The sequence below is a fragment of the Gossypium raimondii genome, chromosome 12 (genome assembly GCF_025698545.1).
Source record: "Gossypium raimondii isolate GPD5lz chromosome 12, ASM2569854v1, whole genome shotgun sequence".
In the NCBI taxonomy this organism is placed as follows: domain Eukaryota; kingdom Viridiplantae; phylum Streptophyta; class Magnoliopsida; order Malvales; family Malvaceae; genus Gossypium; species Gossypium raimondii.
Genome location: NC_068576.1, coordinates 1881926 through 1898148, shown reverse-complemented (window position 1 = coordinate 1898148; position 16223 = coordinate 1881926). Strand labels below are relative to the sequence as shown.

At 35.8% G+C, this 16223-nt stretch overlaps 2 protein-coding genes across 4 annotated transcripts; both read right to left on the bottom strand.

The window, feature by feature from the left end:
- Positions 1 to 2032: 2032 nt before the first annotated feature.
- On the bottom strand, positions 2033 to 10239 carry LOC105762727 (uncharacterized). The gene is given in 15 exon segments (XM_012580587.2): positions 2033 to 2339; positions 2341 to 2798; positions 2921 to 3027; positions 3126 to 3339; positions 3856 to 3943; positions 4036 to 4166; positions 4553 to 4728; positions 5148 to 5212; positions 6190 to 6270; positions 6775 to 6914; positions 6997 to 7083; positions 7587 to 7800; positions 8245 to 8403; positions 8661 to 8737; positions 9187 to 10239. Coding segments are annotated over 15 exon segments (2193 nt in total). The 5' UTR covers positions 9358 to 10239; the 3' UTR covers positions 2033 to 2314.
- Positions 10240 to 10386: 147 nt separating this feature from the next.
- On the bottom strand, positions 10387 to 14681 carry LOC105762726 (uncharacterized). 3 transcript variants are annotated; one of them, XM_012580585.2, is made up of 2 exons: positions 14560 to 14681; positions 10387 to 14458 (listed from the first exon to the last, which is right to left on the bottom strand). In XM_012580585.2, exon 2 carries the CDS (start codon positions 14404 to 14406, stop codon positions 10597 to 10599), a length of 3810 nt encoding a protein of 1269 aa, XP_012436039.1. In that variant the 5' UTR covers positions 14407 to 14458; positions 14560 to 14681; the 3' UTR covers positions 10387 to 10596. The 3 variants fall into 3 exon arrangements, with proteins under 3 accessions (XP_012436039.1, XP_012436040.1, XP_052480649.1); XM_012580586.2 differs by having other exon boundaries at positions 10387 to 14452; XM_052624689.1 differs by having other exon boundaries at positions 10387 to 14483; positions 14560 to 14660.
- Between the last annotated feature and the right edge of the window lie 1542 nt (positions 14682 to 16223).

Below are 16223 nucleotides of genomic sequence, written 5' to 3'. Positions count from 1 at the left end.
TCCTATCATGAGCCATAATAGTCTTAGTAACAACATGTATAAATACTTGGACACTCATATCAATAAGACACAAGCAAAATATTACTCAACAAAAATAAAATATTAAATATTAAATATTAAATTTAAATATAATAAAGAGATTAAAGCTGAAATTTAATTATTTATCTATAATCAGAAAAAAAAGCATGTTGACTGAATCCAACTTTCTTTTTATATAACCAATTTTCAATGAAAAAATTGAACATTTATATATCATATACAAATTACGATTAGTCATTTCGTAACACTACTCACTGTAATAGTATGTCACTATAAAATTTTAGTAAAATCGACTTTTTTATGTTTTATTTTAACCTTCTATAATATTTTTTATTTATAGCAATAACAATCATATTTATGAAATATATTTTTATTAAATTAATTTTTTTATAATAGCATATTGTCAAAAATTATAACATTTTAACTATTTCTTATAGACAAGATTAGTAATTATAATTTTTAAATAAAATTATTTTACTTAAAATATTATTTTAATAAAATGTTTAAATTTCACATGAAAATCTATTAATCACATTTTATTAAATAAAAATAATATTTAATGAGTGAAATTAAATATATTAGTTCAAACAAACTATAAAGTACCTTAATTAAATATTTTACTATGAATTTGGAATATCATAAACATATAAATTGATTACTTGAATCTAATAACTCACGATAAATTAATTAAATTTGATAACTCATTCCGTTTAATAGAGATTTTTAGATTTATAAACTTCATAATCAATCATGTGAAAGAATGTAAAATAAAATATGCATAAAACAAAAATGCATGTTTAATTTTGTTGATTTGATTCCTATTTTTTTATTTTTGAACAAAATTCTCACTTTCTTTATTTTATTGAAAATTCACAATATAAATATTATTGTAAGTTTATAACAATCATCTCTCCAAAACAACGTGATGTTATAGGTGAATAATAGCTACCTCCCTATAAGAGGTAAATCTTAGTAGACAAAAGAGGCTGTCATAGAAAAAATGATTGTCATAACAAAATTAAGATTATTATTTGATATATTAACTATGTATTAATAATGGAGTTGTTGTTTTTTTATAAGAACAATGTCCTATTTATTTAATTTTATTTTAAATATCAATTAAAGTTAAAATTTTGATAAGATTAATTTTAAAAAAACTCAATAGTATCGGGAAAAGTACTTACATTTTGTCAATTTACCCAAAATATTGGTAAATCAATCCCTATACGTTAAATGAAAGAGCAAACTGATTAATTTGTTAAAAATTTCATCCATTTTCTTTTGTTAAGTGATGATATGTCACGGTTTAGTTGCTTAAATCAATCCTTCCATATCAAAAAATTCCATCAAGTCCATTGTCTACAAAAAATTCTATCCATTTCTTTTGTTAAAAATTTCATCTATCCTACTTGAATTAATCCCTCCACATCAGCATGATGTACACTTAGTACTGTTTAGTTGCTTCATCAACCACGTCATAAATGAAATTTTTAACAAAAAGACTACTCTTTGATATAATATATAGAGATTAATTTACCAATTTTGTAAATAGAGACAATACAATCCAAGGTCTCCCTTTTTCCCAATATTACCCATTTAATTTGATATTTTACTGATTGGATGTCGTTAAAGCACCAAACCAAATCGGTCTGATTTAATCCAAGCCAATGTTTTCAACGCTAGCAGAAGATGGAAAGTATCTTGTTTCCCCAAAACCAGAACAGTGAAGAGAGCTTCCAACCTCTATAAGCCAAAAACCACACCACAAAGACAGTTTCAAGAAGAGCTTTTGATTACAAAACTGGTGTGTTTGGGAATGCTTTTACTGCCAATAAGCATTTCTAGCACCCAAACACACCTTGAAATCTAAAAACATTCAAAAGAAACCTAGACTTGTTCAAAGTAATGGTTAAAGTTCTTTCAAGATAACACAAATTCAAACCCAATGTTATAATGATAAAAAAAATAATTAAAAAGAACAAAGAAAAGGCAGTTGCAAGGAAGCAAACATCCGTAGTCGATGATTAACCTTATAATGCTAGGAATTACAAGTAAACAATATGCTGTGGCAGGCATATCCTGTGTTTCAGCTCTATGTGGTTTAGAAAGTCAATTGTAAAAAAATTGTGTACAATATTGAATGCTGCAAAATTAAGTCAAGATTCTCTTTCATTACACTCTGCATTCAGCTTGCCTCACAAACCAAACATCTTTCTGAGTTCGGTCTGAAATCAATTCTTTAGCTTCTACAATCTATCTACATGAATTGAACTTTTCAGAATTTTGTATCATGTTCAAAATTCATCGTCATCATCATGGTCTTTAGGGTCCATGCTTGATCGTTTCAGTTTCTGGAAAATTTCGTCCAGAGATTCAGACGAGGAAACATGGGAGGGTGCTTTACTTTCTTGAGTCTGGCGTAGAGGGAGGAAGTTCTTAGCTTCTAGGTTCGTTTTGAAACTTAAAAGGCCGGACTTCATCGATTCCCATTTCAACACTAATCCCCCAGACAGTGATGCCCTTGCACTTTCTGAGTTGCCATCATCAACTGCAATGGATGTGGATTCTTTATCAGTTGAATTCGAGTTAGATTCTTGGTTCTTTGGCTGTTCTCTTACGCCTGAATATTTCTTGGTGAGGGCTTCTCTGCTTGTCTCTTGTTTAACCTCTTCTTTCAGAGGTTTATATTCACCCATCTTTTCAAGTTCAGCAGCACTGTTTGCTCTTGAAATTGAAGCACTCTTATCCTTGTTTACCATCTTCAAGCAGATAACCCCATAATTAAACGTTGAAAAGAAGAATAACTATGGAAGATATCCTAAAATGTAAACCAGCAAAATCATTGGCATGACAGCAGATTTAAATATAATATCATACATACTGTGTTATTGCTGCCAGGTTCGATGTCAATACTCGTGCTGCTGAAATTCCTTGCCAATGGAATGATATTTTCTCCAACTTTATACCCTTGCTCAAGCCAAGAACGCTCTGGAAAAGAAATGGAAACATATACAACATGTAGTTACAGAGGAAAAAGAAAGAAACTTGCCATTGTGCATGCTAATGGAAAATATTTTAGTAGTTACCTTTCTGTAAGATAATTAGTCCTGACGTATCAAATCCATCTGTGCCATCAACTTCAATTTGTAATTTGAATAACTTCCAGTTCCCAAAATATTTGATGACACGATCAAAGAAGTTTGTCACGAGTAAGAGTGTGTATCCAACCATGATGAGGGGATAGATTTTATTGAATCCTTTACCAAAGAAAGGAACAGCATCATCTATGTTCCCCATTCTCTGCATATATGAAACATAATCAAATACCCTAAAAGGAAAGAGTAACTCAAACCACATTTCTGCTTAGACAAATTGGAGTTTCAAGTCTCTGAGGCAAGGTCTTGACAGTTTAAGGAACTAAATACTCCAGTACACAAGCCAACTATGTTACTCCGATTCTTCATTTTTCTTCAAGTACTTGTATCCAACATATATCTGGATATGTTTAATTGGATATGACCCTCCCAAGGATTCTCCAAATACATGGAAAAGCTTAGACAAGTTGAACACACCCTTTTTGGACATATACCCATGTCTAACACTCAGACACGAGTCCAAATAACATAGCATGCAATACTATCCTACTTTCATGCTTACTTTTTCATGCCTCTGCTAATGACATAAACCCCAGTTGCAGGGATACAATATAAGAACCATAAGTTATTTTGCAGAACTGGTGCATAGAATTGAAACATTACAATCATCATATGGCTGGCTGATTACAAAGAAAGTGCAATAAAGTAGAAAACTACTGACCTTCTCGAAGACCGTTTTTCCTTTACCAGGTAGATCAATAAGATTGAGAAAGTTGTATGAAATTGGTGGAGCATATCGTGCAACCATCCTGATAGACAATTAGGAGTGAGCTCAATTACAAATTCTAGAAGAGAGAGGACAAACAAAAGCTGCAACGACAGAAGAAAAAGATAGAATTACGAGCATATCATAAGCAAGCTGACTGAGCTTGTTTGTCCAGGTGTCAATGCATAGAACATCAGCATTCCAATTTTGAACAAGGAATAATAGGTGCAGACGCACATATACATCAGAGGGATGAAAGAAGTAATCTGCAAATCAACATGATCATTTGAAAACACCCAAATGCACCATTATTAACTTAAATAAAATAAGCTGATTGATTGGGCATCAAGAAGATATTTAAGGCAGATTTATCACTTGCTGCTGGTAAAAATAAGCAAATGAATAACTGACGTTATAAAGCACTAGTGTTTCCAACTCTTAGTTTTGAATCAGAAGTTAAAAAGGCATAATAACTGTTTGCTGGTGGATTTATTCCTTGCATAAAGGGAGAATGGGATTTAGGATAAAATGGTGCTATCAAATTGCAAACCTGATTTGTACAGTTCAATTGTTCTCATACAAGCTTGATGCTTGTGCTAAAAGCCATTTACCCATTTGAGCCTCTTAAGAGTTCAGTTTCTCAATATATTACCTGTCCGACCAGTTCCTGCCTTCCCACAGAATTTATGAGAATGGAGAAGAGAGATAAATCAACTCCACGGGGCAGTATGGTAGCCTCTGCTAAAAGTATTGCAGCTGACATGCAACCCAGAATTACAGCCAAGAGTTTTTGTAGTTGCTTTCTTAGAATACAACGCCAAACGAACTCTGTAAGGAATAACTCATTGGTTTGAATATTACCTGACTCGACAGTAAATTATTAAATGCAACTTAACAAAGAACCATTAATGCAAGTTCGCAAAAGTATTCCATTTCATTACTCAGAAGTTTAAATGATTAAGTATCCCATTATGTACATGAATTGACTTCTCAGTACTACCTTGTACATAAGGACATTTAGTCTTCGCATTCCAAACAGGAAAGGAAAAATATAACCATCAAATATTAAAGAAGATTTATTTACTTGTTTTATTGATCTCCAGTCTGCTATAAGGAAATCATAGAAAAGCTGAAACAGAAAATTTTAAGCATCTAGGATAGGTTAAATTTAGCACCCAGAAATTCCCAGATCCTAATAAAAATAAAAATAAAAATAAAAAAGACAGCATCCAGAATAGGATAATCACCAGTCGTATCAAGATAAGGCCCTAGTTTTCCAGTTCGTACAGGCCTGAAGCTTGAAACAAATTTCCTGCAACACTTAAAATTGAACTTTTGCAAACTAGAACATCATAGAAGACTTGAATAGAACATAAAAAACAGAAGAATAATGTACACTAACTTCTAACTTATATGTTAGATGATGATGACAAAAATAGCAACTAATAGGTTTAACCATAAATTCTTAAATGGATAATGTGAAGAATAGTAGAATCTTCATTTAAATTTACTTAATTCTGACCAACATTGGCAGCTTTCAGTGGAAAATAAGATGCAACAACTCCCATTATCTGAACATTTTGAGCCTCATTAATACTCCATTGGATTCAAAGGGAACCATTTGTTTAAAATTTAATTAAAACTCGCTCCAACAAGTTCTTTGTAAATAAACCTGATTTTAATGTTTCATGTGGAATCTCTTTCCTTGGCAATCCTCACTGTCATATAAATCAGCTACGTGACAACCCCAATACAGATGATCGGTATCTAAAGCTGTTTCTCTACTCAGTTACCAAAAATAAGCAATACCTGATCTTAACTACTCTCCCTAGCATTGAAGACTATATCCTCAAGGCTTAAAACATTGATAACGTCTTATTGAATGTCTCGGCTATTTCATGCCCACTTAAATGCTTATGCATAATGGTAATAAACAAATCACTAAATGTTCAACGAACTTAAATATCATATCTATATATTCTACACTAGGAGTTAGAGTATGACATAGCAAAGCACAAAAGAAAGTTGTAAATGCACCTCTCTGTGTATGTAAAAGAGAGCAAATCCAAGGTAAGTTTACAGGAAATGAAGGCAGGGGAAGAAGGATTTTAACACAATTCACTTCACGCAGTTCAGCTCAGCCAAGGTATTGAACCCCATAGCATAAGCACCTTAAGATATAACAAATGAACTTAGAATTTAAGTATGAAGTGATGCTTTACAGACCAAATCAGGGATAAAAAGGCACATAACATAATATGCATTCTTCTTTAAGTTTGAAGTACAAACCATCCAGTTGCATCACGGCGCTCATAGTTTTTGATGGCGTCTTCCAGCTCAAGAGCTTCCAAGACAAAGCTCATATATTCACTGCAGAAGTCTAAGAGTCAACTTTAATTACCACAGGAAAAGATTCAGTTGAAGCAGAGTACAGCAACAATATTCATATTTCTCAACCTTAATGATACCAAAACCATGCTAGACAGAGACAGTGATCTACCATCATTAGATCTCTTTCCTCAAAGCTTGGACAACTTAAAGAATCAAAAGGGTAAAAATAGCGATAATTCTTCTAAAAGTGCAAGAATAGCAGAAATAGAGTTTGACACTGTTTTCCCTCGTGTGTAAATTATATATCAATATGCAAGTTCACATGAATTTGGACGTTTCTCCCAAGAAATGCACACATGTGGACTGTCAATTTCAATCACCGCCACAAAATTTGTACAATATTGCATGAAAATTTAAACAAAGTGAGAACAATCAAAGAACAGTACTTCAATGATCAAAAAGAAAAAAAGAACAGTACTTCGTTGATCTTGACATATACTATACCATCCATAGAAAAATTTTTAACCACATTATGACATATACCTTCGATACCGACAGTATTGATCTCTAGCTATCCTAAGCCGGCGTCTGAGAGACGCCATTGATTTCTCGTCAGTATCATAATCCATATCATTCTCCCCAAACCTCCCACCTTGGGGTTTGAAGGAAGAATCTTCCTTCAACTGCAAAACAGAAAATAAATTTGAGGATAGTACAAAAAGGGTCCATTTCGCGACTAAAGACACATAGACAGCAATGGAGTACCATTTTCTCTAACATGCTATCAATAATATTCATATATGGTCTTAAAGGATCACGCTTTGTCATCTGACTTGATGTCGCCTGAGTAACCTAGTTAAATGCACCTTCATTAGTTCTGATGGAAAAAAGGATAATAAATTGATGTTATCTATAGCAACCTGAATTTGAAAATATACCAATATCAAAGGATATGAAAATTATATCCCTAATCATAAATCCAAACAGGCAACTAGACTGCAATAACATCCAACCGTGTAAGAATAGGGGAAAAAATTAACCTAACCTAATGTACTACTAAATGGTGCAGGCCCAAAAAATAAGGGAATGTTAAAATACTAATGGCTCCTATGGAGATGCTAACAGGAATATGACAGTAACTGAGTGTTACTAAACAAACAATATCCTTCCCTTTAGGCAATCATCAAAGGTATGTGAATAGGAAAAACATTTTGATCCAGCAAAGTTAAAAAAATAACTAAATAAAATAAACCACGAAAGATTTAAGAAACCCAAAGAGCAAAACAAGCTGAACATGGCCTGTAATATTTTTCCCTTGTTGCATTTACAAATGGAGAAGTTATAGATGAACTTACTACAATAGCATTTGAAAATTCTTGATGAGCGCCATCAAGTTTAACAGCCATTTTAGCAACTTTGTGTGAGAGAACCTTTTGGCGGGTGCTCCAATCCGCATTCTTCCAAATGCCCTTTGGGATTTCACTAAGACCAAAGCCAAGAAGAAAGGCACCAGTAACAAGCCCAAAAGTATTGGAGCAAGCCATAGCAAAACCAAGAATGCCTCCACTCCTTCACCCCCAAAATTAAAAAAACAAATAACGGATCAATCAGTGCAAAAGATGCCATACTAGTCACCAGCCAAAACCGCAGAAGCAGGAATTTTAATAAATGCAGGAATATAAGACCAAGGTAGTAGTTAAGGACTGATAAACCCAAAAAGAAAAAGATAGTCCAGGCTCTGTGTTGGCAACTTAAGGTCTAAGGTTCAAGCCCCGGCAATGATATACCCTCCCCTAATTTGTAATGTACCAAAAAGAAAACGACAGGAATATCAAATCACTAATCATTGTTACAACAGGCAATTGATTACCAAATAGCACTAACTTAGCACCTGAATGATGATGGTCATAACATCTACAGGAATAATTATATGCAGACAAACATGATGAGAAACAAGGATCAGTCTGAAACAAAGAAGACAAAGAGAATTAATCAATAGAGAAGAAAACGAACCAATTTCTGCGAAAAATAATGAATAAAATGACTCCGACAAGTCCAAGAGAACCAACGCAGAGGTTGAAGACCAAGTTTGCATGTACACTAGTCTTCAATCTTTCTGCCATGGTGAAATCTCCAGCATCTTCATAACCCTGAAGAGTAGGCACCACAACCCTGCTTAGAGAAATAATTTGATACAAATCTATGAGAATACATGCATCTTTTAACCATGAAGCTTCTAAAAATTTTACTGTAGATGGAAACACGATAAATAACAAAATATAACAGAAGCAATTAAAAGTAGAAGTATAATGATATTTCCAAATTCACAGAGAAGCAGCTGCAAGAACACTTGCAAAGAAGTAGGGCTGGCAAAGTAACATATAATTAGGGGGTAAAAACAGTTTGCAGATTCATTCTAGTTCACATACCATGTTAGCAGAAACGTACTCCAATAAGTCAAGCTCCAGAATAAAGATATTGCTTTGCTAGAATGACCCACCATTGTCTGCATGATGAAGAAAACAAAAGAAAATCAATCAATCAATCAATCAATCAATTCAAAACACATGCATAATTTGCAGGATAGAAATCAAATGCCTTGGAATTTCCTCAAATAAATTCAACCCGTACTTGGCATTTCCACGGTAGAAACCAAAATAAGCGCTTAGACTTCAAATACACTCAGGTAAAGAATGAAAAATTCAATTTCTTTTATCATCAATGTTCATTTCGTATTCAATTCCAAGCAACCAAAAGAATTACAAATTCAGCTTTAAATTTCAATTGACCAAGATCAGTAGTTCAACAGATGAAATACACAATCTTAAATCCAATCAATAATTGAAATGGGGAAAAGCATAACCCAAATAACAACGCATTGTAAAGAGAATACACACACACATATTATATGTAATGGTAGATATGAATCATGTTTAAAAAAACAAAGGAAATCACCGTCCAAATATCAGCAGGAACGAGGATGATGATTGAGAAAGAACAAAACCAGGTATATCCAACGGTTAACAAGACGTAAATAGGAACAGCTGGACCCGCGAAATATCTCAGTGTGAGAATCACCATCCCCATTGTTAAAGGCAATGAGATCAAATAGAAAACCAACATCATTTTCTTTGATCCCTTCTTCCTCTCTATCTATACTTTTTTACATAAAACACTATAGAATCTAAAATCTAATCAGATGAATAAAGAATGGGTAAATTTTCTTTCTCATTTTCTCTTCTCCTCTTGGGGCCTCAGTGTTGTTTTTCCCGGAAACACTAGAAAAGAGAAAATAAAGGTCAGTTGTGCAAAAAGCCACTTTTGTTCCCTTTTTTTGACCCTTTAATTTAATGAGAAACTAAATTAACGCAGCGATTAGCGAACAGCGGGTCAAGAGGCGCTTTTATACGATTTCTGGGGCGCTTTTTTTCCTTTTGTCCTTCTTTCTCCTTTGTATTGAATTTTTAACCAAATGCGCGCCAACTCGTTGGCTCAGCACAGCAACGGATTAACTCAGTGCTCAGTGTTTTTATGCCTCTTACCTGCAAATTCAGTTGATGGAAGAGAGAGGACGACAAGCCAACAGGTGCCTACGCCAAGATTTTGATCTTAATGGACTGAAATTGATCTATTCATCTTCGTCTCAAATTTCACTAAATGCTATGTACTTCTTTTTGATCCCCACTTTCACATCATAACCAGTACTCAGTAGACACTAGATCTTTTCATTGATATTGAAATATTTTGTTTCCCTTAACCAAATGTGAGTTGGAGCAGGACGATATCCACACTAATTTTTAAATTATATTAAAATGTTCTTTTTAATTAATAAACACGAGCTAAGTTGAATCATCAAATTAATCCCATCTTTTTCTTCATAATGGAAAATCCGTGATATGGATTGGATTTTGTCAGGCACTTGCTGGTACCACCACCGATAGCAGCAGAGGAGCTGCCCACATCCAAGACCCGCTCCTGGCCATTCTGGTGGAGACTGGCTATCAGCAATGGGTACCAATGGTGGTTGAAACAGGTGCTTGTACCAAGGACACAGCCAGAGGAGTGAGCACCTGTCTCTTGAACCCCCTTGAAAATGCTATTATGTTGCCTGAAGAACTTGTAAATATAAACAACAAATTTATTGGAATGCCTTGGTAACAACACAAAGTTTGCCATATTATCATTTCATTTCATGGCATGCAACTACATCACACAGTCCAAAATTAATACTAATAAACAATGTCACAATCCCATTATAGGCCTAAGAGTTCTAATTTTTTAACTACCTACAGCAGTAGTAAAGGAGAACATTCAAAGTCTAATAAAATCAGTCCAAAAGTGATATCTGCCTACCATAGCAGCAATTTATACGAACATCATTAACTCAGGCCTACTGTATATGTTGTTCTGCTCGCTACTCTGCTCGTCCTCTAGAATAGGATACGCTGCAACTAGAGCATCTTGGGATCCAATATAGAGTGAATTATAAATCTTCCAATAAACTTCCCTAACCTTACGCGCAGGATGGAAGAGTCCCTGGAGACAGTAGTTCAGCACAATTGCAGCACCTAAGGCTACCCTCATCCCTTCGATGGCTTCCATTACAGCATTGATTACGTGAGGTGAAGTCTCAAATATGTTGGGCCAGACATAGTTCATCAAGTGGACTAAAGCATCCTCACAACCTAACCCGGCAACACCCAAAGCCATGTGCTTGACAGCTGAAGCTGCAGTTTGCCTGTGAACCAAATCTCTATCCATAAGAGCATCCTCAAGTAATGGAGTCACAGCATAGATGTAATCCTTTCCCATTTCACCAATATACTCAAAAAGGAAGGAAAGAGACTTCAAGACACCATTCTGCACATTAAGTTCTGGCACACGGTACTCATTCATCAATGCTGGCAAAACTGTAAAAGGTGAACATGTTTCAGCAACAATTGCGATAGCCACAGTTGTGCAAACACGGTTCTGGCGTTCCTGCACTTTGAGATTGTTCAAAAGAGTTGCCAGGACATCTTGTGGGCCAATGGCTTTAGCAATATATCCAAAGGTATTGACAGTAGCTCTTCGAATACCCTTCTTGTGAGCTTTAAGCATCTCAAGAAGCTCAAAACAAATCCTCATCCACTCCCTAGCTGGTACAAACTCTGCACCTCGATCAGCGATACGGCCAACAAGATCAATACAGTTCTCCTGGACCTTCTCATGTCTATTTTTCAGAATCGGTGTCAACCTTGGAAGCAAATCCTTGATTGGAGGGGTCATTTTAGTCATACCAATGACATTGACAATTGCCTTGAGGGCACCTAAAATAGATCCCAAAACTTCAGGGTACTCCTCACCCAGATACTCATATAGAACAACCCCTAGATGGCCCATCAATTGTTCCTCTTGACACTGTTTCATAACCACTGCAATTCTTGAAATAAGATCAGCTGCTTGCTGCCTGACCTTGGCACTCTTGTTATTCAAGCGCCATTTTATTGTACCACAGATCTGGGGAAGATAAGGCTTCACCCTCTGCCCAAGTGAATTCACAACAGCACCAAAACCATTAAGCATTACATTGGCATCATCACTGGTCTGCTCTTGGAAAGCATAAAGAATACCATCAATCAAGAGTTCCTCCAACCTGGCATCAATGTCAGACGCACCCAAGTTTGCAACCACCTTCTCAATTGTTTCCATTACCATACGCCTGTAAGGTTCACTCTCATCCTTAAGATCCTCTACTATTCTCCCTACAATATCAGCAACACCTACTTTATTTGCCATCTCAACAGTTGTCTCGACAAGCTGCCTATAATTTCTCCTATCTAAAGCCATCCTTCTCACCCAGAAATTCCTAAAGAACTCAGGTAGGATATCATTCCTAATATACTCAGCTTCGACACCCTCCGTGCTAACACATTGCTTGACCACCTTTAGCACAATTTTCTTCATTTCTTCATCAGGAGACTGAAATTCTCGGATAAGTATAAACATAACTTCTTTCGTATAGTAACTAGCATAAATTGCATCCATCAAAGGAATGATAAAACCAATGGCCTTTAAAAAAGCAGCCAATACTTTACCCCGGTGAGACCTGATACCTTTCCACAAAGGTTTTAACACTGAGTCAAAGCTCTCAATACCATAAGGGGCAGCAGCCTCAGCAAGAGCAGCCAAAGATAAAGCAGTGATTGTCCTCACCTTCTGATTCTCATCATTCAAACCATGTTCTATGATTTCTACTAGAGACTTCAAGTGAGGAAGAACAGCACAACCAATCAAAATAGCAATCTGCTGAACAATCTTGATCCCAGTATGCCTAGCTTGCCATGACTTCTTACTCTGACACACAGCTTTTAAAAATGGTAGAAGTGCAGGAATCCCAAGAGCAGAAGCAACAACACTAAAAGCTCTAGCAGTTGTATTCCTAACATATTCATCAATGTTGTCAATATCAGGACGCATTGCAGCAATCATAGTAGCCAAACCAGCTGCCTTACTGAGATTAGAAATGATCTCTCTACCCTCCACACGAGCATAATAATCTTCATCAATCAACAAGGGTTCAATAACAACAAGAATCTTGTGCACATAAGGCCTAACCAACTCATCCAATTTATATAGAACCCTGTCAATAACCTTAACCAATAGATGCCTCTCTTGATCTTCCAATGTAGGTTGCATAAGCAACGGAAGAATCCTGTTAAACAATGCATTAGCACCAAATTCCCTTGCCTTATCAGTGAGCTGCCTCAAAGCAGTTTTCCTCTGTGGCGGTGTTCCATTCTTTACCTTCAACAGAAGTTTCATAATCTTCCGTTCCTTCTGCTCTTCTGGTGTCAATTCCTCCTCATTTTCCTCGTTCAACAATGACCCAAAATACTGATAATCCTCTGGCTTCATAAATGGCAATCCACCAGGTGCCTCCTTAGGCACATCAAACTGCTGCCCACGATTCTCCTCAGGAATAGCATAAAGTGGAGTTCCCATAGGAGTTGGAGTAGCAAGAAGCTTTCGAGCAGGTGTCCTAATAGGCACATAAGAAGCAGGCGGCTCCAAAATCTTATAACCTTCTTGTGGGAACATAGCATCAAGCTCCTCATCAGTCAATGGCCTATTCCTCTCCTCAATATCCTTCTCCCACCTCAACAAATTATACTGCTCAGGAGTCATAGGCCCACGAAGATTACTTGGGGTTGGTGTCTGCAAATCAGTACCGCCAAAAGGAGTAACCCCAGGTGTAAGAGGAACCGCTGGTGTAGCCCCTGCCGTTGGAGTCGCACTTCCCATGGTTGCAGGAGTCTCATCCCACCTAGATCTCTGCCGCTTCGGCGTGGGAGTAACCAATCCCTTCGGAGTAGCATCCCATGTAACCCCAGCTGGGGTGGCCCCTGGAGTAACTCCACCTGCTGGGGTTGCATCGGAATCAGCCAACCGCCCGGGTGTTGGTGTCTCATCCCATCTATTCCTCCTCCCAACTGATGGGGTGGCATCAGAAACTCTCCCTGGCGTAGGAGTAGCATCCCAACGCCCAATACCAGGAGTAGCATCAGGCAAATCCCAATCTGACGTCGTTTTAGCCTTCTTTGCTGCAGCACTACCGTCATCTTGAGACTGGTCCCATCTATTCCTCCTCTTAGGCACCGCAGCAGCTGCCCCACCGCTCTCTTTCTCTACCTTAGCAGCCTCCTCTTCCTCCTTCTTCTTCTTCGCTATAGCTCTCAAAGTCTCTTCCTTCTCCCTCGCCAGCGCCTGCTCTCTCATTACATCCGCGTAAGTCCTCACAGAGGGATCCGGGGTCTTCTCCCCGGAAGCAAACGCATCGTGTCTATCAGGAGAAATAACTTGGTTCAACCTCCTCCTCCTATACTCATCTTCACGGTCAATAATTTTCGCTGGCTTCCTAAACCCCAGCGCGTTATCATCATCTTCACCGCGAGGCATCTCTTTGAGGAGTGATTTAGGAGCGGTGTAAGAAGCGAGCTTCCGAGCAACCTCGGAATCCATGGAATCAAGATTGGCATCGTCTTCATCGTTGACAGGGATAGAAGTAACGTAAGCATCCCTGTCTGTTCCGCCGTAAAGATCACGGTCGAAAGTAAGGGAGGTAAGCGAGGCGAGTTCCTCCTCCTTTCTTCTTCGCTCCTCTTGGGTTTTCGCGATCTCGTTATCAATATCCATAACTGGGGTTTTTTTCCAAATTTTTTTATCGAAAATTCAACAAAACCTAAAACTTAAAAGAAACAAAAAGAAAAGATCTATACGTAAAAGAAATGAAATGAAATACTTAAGATGGAAAATAAATATAAATAAATGAAAGAAAGACAGGCAGACCTGAAGCAGATGGTTAATATGGATATGGAGATCTGTGGCTGTGCTGCAGATATTTGAGTCGAGAGTGATTTCTAGGGATTTTTTGTATTGCGTGAGCCGTGATGGATATTAACCGACTTCAAAACAGGAAAATGAGTCCGTTTGGGCTTTGGGTCGGGTTAGATGTATTATGGACCCTGGCCTCGTACTGCTCACAAAAACATTAAGGGTAAACTACCAAGTTGGTCACTCAACTTTTAGTGTGTTTTCATTTTGGTCATCCAAAACAGTCATTTTAGTCACCCAAGCATTAAATCTCTAACGGTGGTTGACTTTACACGCCATATCATGTTTACACTTTCACTTTGGTCACTCAATTTCTAGGTCACTTTCATTTTGGTCACCCAAAAAAATATTTTTTTTTAAGTATTGATATGGGTAAAAAAAGTATTAAGGATTATAATGAAAAAAAGTGGTATAAGATAATATAATTCATTATAAAATTTTCAAATTATACTTATTTATTCCACTGCAGGTGGAAATCAATGTAGATAATTGTAGATGTAAAAAAAAAGATCAATTTGTGAATTTTGAAAAGTTTGAAGATTAAAATGTAAATTTGACCAAAAAGATAAAATGTGAATTAATATTGATTATTTGACATGGTAATAACTTGGAATATGTATTGGCTAGAAATCACTTTTGGACCAAATAGGAAAAGATTTGTATAATTTTCATTTTTATCGATGGAAGAATAAAAGTGTATTTTTATCCTCCAATGATCATAATTAAGGGTGTAAATTATGATATTTGTCTTTGATAAGTACTTATTTTTGTGAATAAATTATTTTAAGAGGCAAAATGAGACAAAATAGTAATATTACCATCTAAATACATTTTGATCATTTCTCAAGTATTTATTATTAAAACACCATATTATGAGATAATAAATTTGGGGATTAATTTTGAGCTATTGAATTAGATTATAACATGAAGGTTAAATGTGAACCACACATTAGTACTGAATTTGACCAAATTTTAAATGATCGATAAAATGAAAAGAGAAAGAACTTTTCTTTTCATCTCTCCTTCTCAAATTTGATAGCAACTATTGTGCAGGTTCTAAGTGAAACCCTACACAAAAATTCAAGTTTTTTTCATTATTTCTTCATAGAAAACATCTTTTTTTTCTCCTTGTTTTCACCACCATCATCTTCATTCAAGACTTAGGATTTTCATGATTAGAGAGAATCTTAAGTAAAGAGAGAGATTCAAATTAAGGTAAGAAAGTATATTTTTTTCTTCTTCACCATGTTTATTTAAGGTGATTAGTATGTGAAAGTTTTGAAGAGTGTATATTAATACTTCTGTTTATATTTGTGTGATGATAAATATTGTTTGGATGAAGAAAAGATTAGGATTAGTTTTTTTTTTAACAATCTCATTATAGGTTCTAATTATATCAATTCTTTTTAACACAATGTTTAGAATTATCCATAGCCCCTCCCCAACCCATAAATAAAAAGGTAATGCAGTTTAGCGTACTCGAACATATGTCCTCCTGCATTAGCAACAATACCCATACTAATTAAATTAAACAAAACTAAAAGTAATTGAATGAATGAATTCAACTATTGAAAACAAATAGAAACTTGTATTTAATTTTTGTCATCCAAAAAAGTGCA

Coding starts and splice junctions, on each gene's coding strand:
- LOC105762726 (XM_012580585.2), bottom strand. CDS start 14,406: ATGGATATTGATAACGAGATCGCGAAAACCCAAGAGGAGCGAAGAAGA.